Genomic DNA, 7,500 nt, shown 5'->3' on the forward strand with positions numbered 1-7,500 from the left:
GAGAGAGAGAGAGAGAGAGAGAAACACTGAATGGTGTATTGTACTAAGGCCAAGGACCCATATATATGCATATATTATAAGAGACTCACTTGAGCTGAGATGCTTGTGGCGTGAGTGTGACGAAATGAAACATGACGTCAGAGCGCGTGTTGATCACGATACTTGTGGCTAGGGTCAGCATACCCTCCCAAAGACGATCGTTACCCACTACGACAACATGCACGACTGTCTCCTTCTGTCCTTTGGCACAGGGGTCTCCCATTTATGAAACAGAAAAACGTTTTCAACTTAGAAGGGGAGGTGGTCAAATATTATACATGTAAAATGTTTGATGGCTTATTGGCAGACCAGGTTTTTTGTTGGTCCGAGGTGACCATATCGTTTTTTGTTTCATCTTTATCGACCAAGGCCGAAGGCCGCGGTTGATAAATATGTAACAAAAGGAGTTATGCTCCCCGAAGACCAACAAAAAAATGCGAGGGAACGTTTACAATCGTTGTCCTCGGAAACACGAATCAAAAACCGCGATGGTTCCACACATCAAACAAACAGCCTGATTGGCTTTTACTTTGACAATCCACGTTTCACCTCAAAGCTCAAACCCATTCACCACCTCTATAAGTAACATGGGGAACAGCGTTATTTATTCCCCAGCTGGTTATGAATTACAACTGGTGAAAATGATGACAAAATGCATTCTTTTCACAAGGGTATTGTATTTGAGAAACAGAGAAACGTTTTCAACGTTGAAGGGTAGGTGGACAGACATGATCCATTCTATAGCACAGGGGTATTGTGTTTATGAAACAAAGACACGTTGTAAATGTTGAAGGGGAGGTGGAAAACATTATCATTTTAAAGGTGGTCGTTTACATTTTTGCTTTTTTTCAATAATCTTATGGTTAGATTTCGATACAAAATTATGTCAAATGATGAATGAACCATGGAGAAAAAAGTTATAGAAAAAATAATATATGTAAAAAAAGATTTTATTTTTGGGTAGCGTGACTCACGCTTCCAATATTTTGTTTTCTGTTTGCTGAGAACATGTGCTTTGCCTAAAAATACTGACCAATCAAATTCATGTCACTATGCTTATAGCCACGCCCAAACAAGTGCAGCAACAGTTTGACACTGGAGCGCTGTCCACGCTTTTTTTTAAACGCACGAAATGCACGGGATTTGAGAGGAGTTTTGCACTTGGCATTTTCCAAATAAGGATATCCTACTATGAGTACTACGCTGGAATACTACAATGAGTTTTCAAACGGCTACACTGGCTTCGTCTTTCCTGATCGAAAGGGGGTGTATTGTTGATATTTGTAGATAATAGACTCTGCATTTTAATGGTCAAATGGCGATTTCGGTATAAAAATGTAGACAAGGACCTTTAAGACGGAGACCTCCCCGTGTAAATAATTCGCTGACTCGCCACCACAGGTTGGATTGAGTTTATGACTATATGAGTGTGTGTGTGAGTTTTGGTGTAAGTGTATGCGTGTGTATGTGTTCGATTTTGTGTGAGTGTACGAGTGTGTGCACACGCGAGTGTGTACTTGTGTGTGTTCGTTCGTGCATGCTTGTGTGTGTGTGTGTGTGTGTGTGTGTGTGTGTGTGTGTGTGTGTGTGTGTGTGTGTGTGTGTGTGTGTGTACGTGTGTGTGTGTGGGTGTGTGTGAGGTTGTGTGTGTGTGTGCGTGTGTGTATGTGTGTGTTTGAGTGTGTGTGTGTGTGTGTGTGTGTTTGAGTGTGTGTGTGTGTTTGAGTGTGTGTGATTGTGTGTATATATATATGTGTGTGTGTGTGTGTGTGTGTGTGTGTGTGTGTGTGTGTGTGTGTTTGAGTGTGTGTGTGTGTTTGAGTGTGTGTGATTGTGTGTGTATATATATATGTGTGTGTGTGTGTGTGTGTGTGTGTGTGTGTGTGTGTGTGTGTGTGTGTCCGCCTGCATGTCTGTGTTGCTGTCAGAGTGTGCATCATCATCAATGAAACCTTCTTACCCACAATGATTTTCTTGGAGTGTGTGACCTGGCGAACAAACGTAGACAAGTCCGCGGTATACACTATGATGATCAAGATGAGTGTAGCTGCCACGACACAGAAAGCTGCACATTCGACAGACATGTTTTATTGTCGTCATTTTCTCGTTCATAATAAGCTGGGTTACAAAAAACATTGTGATCATTTTCACGAGTTTTCATTCATAACTAAATGGGTAAAAAAAAAAATTAAAAAAATTTCATATGTGGCAAATCAAGGTGGTGAATGAGTACCGAAGAATACCGGACGCGAGAGCGATCAGACAAATTAGGATGTTGTTTCATCAAGTGGGGGTCGAATACGGAACTCCGGCGTGAGAGACACTCAAACCACTATGCCGCTCTATTTGATTCATCAACTTCATCTATACATCTCCCTGCCAAGAGCGGATACCTCGCAATAAGGGACACCAACGATATAGGGCATAATTATTTCCTCGTACTCTGGGTTCCAGACTTTATTCACAAGTGGATCGTCTACTAGTAAATATTTACAAGTATCTTCAAGTATAGGTATCTACAAGTAAGTATCTACAAGTAACTATCTTCAAGTATAGGTATCTACTAGTAGGCCTAAGTATTTACAAGTAGGTATCTTCAAGTAATTATCTACAAGTAAGTATCTACAAGTGAGATGATTAAAATACGCTTTATTAAAATCTCTCTGTTGGGAGAGGACACCTGAGACGTAAGGACAATTTGGGTTGATCAGAGGGGGTGTCCGGTCATTACAGGTAGCACTTACCTGTGGTCGAAGGCTGTCTGAACATTCCACAAATCCTCGCCATCACTGTTGTCCGTATGCGCCTCTAGTTGGTTGGTTTTTGGGGTTTAATGTCTCTTCAGCAGATGCTAGCTGCTATTCGAGACCGATGCGCCTCTAACAGGGGAGTTATCTTTTGCGTTCCTGAAACCACCGAAAAAATAAACAAGAAAATGACGGTTGGTGAGATGAACAAAGTCGGAAAAAAACACAGAATTCTTTAATAATAATAATGATAATAATAATAATAATAATGGACTCTTCTTCTTCTTCTTCTTCTTCTTCTTCTTCTTCTTCTTCTTCTTCTTCTTCTTCTTCTTCTGCTTCTTCTTCTTCTTCTTCTTCTTTTTCTTCTGCGTTCGTGGGCTGAAACTCCCACGTACACTCGTGATTTTGCACGAGTGGAATTGTACGTGTATGACCGTTTTTACCCCCGCCATTTAGGCAGCCATACGCCGCTTTCGGAGGAAGCATGCTGGGTATTTTCGTGTTTCTATAACCCACCGAACTCTGACATGGATTACAGGATTTTTTCGTGCGCACTTGGTCTTGTGCTTGCGTGTACACACGGGGGTGTTCGGACACCGAGGAGAGTCTGCACACAAAGTTGACCCTGAGAAATAAATCTCTCGCCGAACGTGGGGACGAACTCACGCTGACAGCGGCCAACTGGATACAAATCCAGCGCGCTACCGACTGAGCTACATCCCCGCCCGCCCGTGGCCACCAATGCAGGTTACGCTTTTATGTGGAGTTTAATGGGTCTCGCTCGCCCCTGTGCTATATTTCATAACTGAAGTTTCATCGATTTGAATGACTTGCTAACGAGCTTATTTCAAGCACAGCTGTGTTCTAACGTGTGTGTCAGAGCGCCATAAACTAATACAAGTTTTCAGTAAACATTTACGAATAACAAAATACATAGCACATAAGTATAGAGCAATGTGTTATTCATTGATATGTGTGTGATTGCACGTTGAATAATGTTATGTTGTAGTACTTTGATTGTACGGCGCTTGGAGCAGGGTTAAACCCTGGATACATGCGCTATATAAGGCCCCCCAAAAAAAAAGGTCTGTTTACGGTAACATAGGCCAAAAAAATAGGGTCGGTAGGTCGGGATTTTTTTTTTTTTTTTTTTTTTTTTTCCAAAAAACCATATTTTTACGTTATTTTGCCAAAAAAACAAGAATTTTTTTTTTTTTTTCCCCAAATGCCAAAAAAAAGTCTAGGGTCGCGCGAAAAAACTAGGGTCGGTCGGGTTACCGTAAACAGACCTATTTTTTTTTTTTTGGCCTAACTATTATGCATTAGTATTATTAAGTAAAAATATGCATTGTACTTGGGGCTAAAGTTCGTCTGCCTCTCCATACTGATGGGGAAAAATTGGGCCACGATGCCAAATGGAAAGAAACACCAAAGTATTATTTTGTCTGTATCGCAACAGCAGAATAAAAATAAGTATGTGCCTGTATCGCAACAGCAGAATAAAAATAAGTATGTGCCTGTATCGCAACAGCAGAATAAAAATAAGTATGTGCCTGTATCGCAACAGCAGAATAAAAATAAGTATCTGCCTGTATCGCAACAGCAGAATAAAAATAAGTATCTGCCTGTATCGCAACAGCAGAATAAAAATAAGTATCTGCCTGTATCGCAACAGCAGAATAAAAATAAGTATCTGCCTGTATCGCAACAGCAGAATAAAAATAAGTATCTGCCTGTATCGCAACAGCAGAATAAAAATGTAAAAGTGTGGTTGTGAAAGTAACTGCATTAAAATGTTCACAGAATCGTATTATTTTAGACATAGACAAAGACAAAGACATAGACATAGAAAACTGTATTAATTCAAGACGAGAAACTCGGGTGTGGTGTATCACAGCATGACAGCATACAACATAACACGTAGGAACATACAACATAACACGTAGGAACATACAACATAACACGTGGGAACATACAACATAACACGTAGGAACATACAACATAACACGTGGGAACATACAACATAACACGTAGGAACATACAACATAACACGTGGGAACATACAACATAACACGTAGGAACATACAACATAACACGTGGGAACATACAACATAACACATAGGAACATACAACATAACACGTGGGAACATACAACATAACACGTAGGAACATACAACATAACACGTAGGAACATACAACATAACACGTAGGAACATACAACAGTAATACTCCTTTCATGCACAGCATTATTTAAACCGTATATAGCAAATTGTCAACTCACAATAATTAAGATTAGGATGATAATGTGAATGAACTATAAATACACAGCCGTGCATTAAAATCACTTACCTTCGCAGGTGGACCGACGGAGATGTTAGGATTTGATGAAACTGGCACAAAAACACCTCTTTTTATATTTAGTCAAGTTTTAACTAAATATTTTAACATCGAGGGGGAATCGAAACGAGGGTCGTGGTGTATGTGCGTGTGTCTGTGTGTGTGTGTGTGTGTGTGTGTGTGTGTGTGTGTGTGTGTGTGTGTGTAGAGCGATTCAGACTAAACTACTGGACCGATCTTTATGAAATTTGACATGAGAGTTCCTGGGTATGAAATCCCCGAACGTTTTTTTCATTTTTTTGATAAATGTCTTTGATGACGTCATATCCGGCTTTTCGTGAAAGTTGAGGCGGCACTGTCACGCCCTCATTTTTCAACCAAATTGGTTGAAATTTTGGTCAAGTACTCTTCGACGAAGCCCGGGGTTCGGTATTGCATTTCAGCTTGGTGGCTTAAAAATTAATTAATGACTTTGGTCATTAAAAATCTGAAAATTGTAAAAAAAAATAAAAATTTATAAAACGATCCAAATTTACGTTTATCTTATTCTCCATCATTTGCTGATTCCAAAAACATATAAATATGTTATATTCGGATTAAAAACAAGCTCTGAAAATTAAATATATAAAAATTATTATCAAAATTTTTTTTCGAAATCAATTTAAAAACACTTTCATCTTATTCCTTGTCGGTTCCTGATTCCAAAAACATATAGATATGATACAAGGTTGTCGTCACCAAGACTGAGACTGGTCTTTTTTGCACAGAATCAAATGACGACATTTATAACAAATGACGTCATTATCAAGATTGGTACATAACGTATTATTGTGCATAATTTCTTTGTGATCCGTTGTGTTTTCGTAAAGATACAGTGTATTTAGTCATGTAAGCGAGAGACACTGGCCTAAAAAATGGCGGCAAAAAGCACATTTTCAGAGAAGGATTTTCGATCCTACATCAAAATAAGAACGGCACTTGGTAAAACGGCCGGTGACATACTTGAAGAGCTGAGAACTGTAAGCCCAGGCACAGCACCATCTCGCGCGACAGTTTTTCGGTGGGCAAAGCATTTCTCAACAGGGAAAACGTCTGTGGAAGATGCAAGGGGAAAAGTGAAGAAACCACCTGTAACCGACAATAAAATGGTGTCCCATGTGCAACGGTTAGTTGATGAAGATCCCCGAGTGAGCAGTCATTTTATCGCCGAAACACTGGACATTTCGTCGTCGTCTGTCTTGAGAATTTTAAAACACAAACTTGGATACACAAAGGTGTGCGCGCGATGGGTACCACATTTCCTCACTGAAGAGAGCAAGAGGTGTAGGGTTACGTTTGCCCAACGACTACTCAAGATATACGACGGATGTGATCAAAAACGCTTGGATGAGATCGTGACTGGAGACGAAACTTGGGTGTACTTCTTTGAGCCAAAAAGAAAAGCTCAAAACAAAGCATGGATAAAAAAAAAAAGGTGCCAATGCCCCTCGGATCGTGCGAAAAAGTCGCTCCGGCAAGAAGGTTTTATACACAATATTTTATAACACAAAGGGCGTCATTTTTCAAAAACCACGCGAAAAAGGCAGAAGCATCACTGGGGTTTACTACAAGGAAAAAGTTCTTGCTGGCATCGTTCTTTACTACAAGAGAGCCAGACCAACTACAGGATTGAAAGGGATCAAATTACTTCATGATAACGCACCTGCTCACAAATCCAAGGTGGTGAAAGAGTACCTGGAGGAAGAAAACTTTGAAACTTTGCCACATCCTCCCTACTCTCCTGATCTTGGACCCTGTGACTTTTTTTGTTTCCTCATCTGAAAAGACAATTGGCTGGGCGTCGATTTGACAGTCGATCAGCCCTCGGATCGGCTGTTTTCCAGTGTCTGAACCAGGTGCCAAAAAATGACTTCAAACGGTTATTTCTTGACTGGGTCCAACGACTTAAACTGTGTGTAGCCGCTAAGGGAGAATACTTCGAGGGTTTGAAATAAAAAACAACTGCATCATCTAAAAATTTCCCGGTTTTTGAGACCAGTCTCAGTCTTGGTGACGACAACCTTGTATGATATGTTTGGATTAAAAACACGCTCAGAAAGTTAAAACGAAGAGAGGTACAGAAAAGCGTGCTATGCAGGATAGCGTAACCACTACCCCGCTCTTCTTGTCAATTTCACTGCCTGTGCCGTGAGCGGTGGACCACGAGTATACGGTCTTGCTGCGTTGCATTGCGTTCAGTTTCATTCTGTGAGTTCGACAGCTACTTGACTAAATATTGTATTTTCGCCTTACGCGACTTGTTCTTTCTTATTTTTAAACTCTGTTCAAAATCAAAAGAATGTTGTACTCACCAAGAAAGGGACAGCACAAGTAC

General features: G+C 40.3%; 1 protein-coding gene across 1 annotated transcript in view; it reads right to left on the reverse strand.

Moving 5' to 3' along the window:
* LOC138979444 (glycosyltransferase 8 domain-containing protein 1-like) overlaps positions 1–2,868 on the reverse strand; it is an 85,493-nt gene extending 82,625 nt beyond the window's left edge. Inside the window, exons 1-3 of the mRNA XM_070352165.1 lie at positions 2,784–2,868; positions 2,000–2,104; positions 90–255 (exon numbers count right to left, since the gene is read on the reverse strand). Of these exons, the coding sequence (XP_070208266.1) occupies positions 90–255; positions 2,000–2,104; positions 2,784–2,826 (314 nt within the window). The 5' untranslated portion in view covers positions 2,827–2,868. The remainder of the gene's footprint in view (positions 1–89; positions 256–1,999; positions 2,105–2,783) is intronic.
* Positions 2,869–7,500: the final 4,632 nt, after the last annotated feature.

This window comes from Littorina saxatilis, linkage group LG11, assembly GCF_037325665.1.
Source record: "Littorina saxatilis isolate snail1 linkage group LG11, US_GU_Lsax_2.0, whole genome shotgun sequence".
Classification (NCBI taxonomy): Eukaryota; Metazoa; Mollusca; class Gastropoda; order Littorinimorpha; family Littorinidae; genus Littorina; species Littorina saxatilis.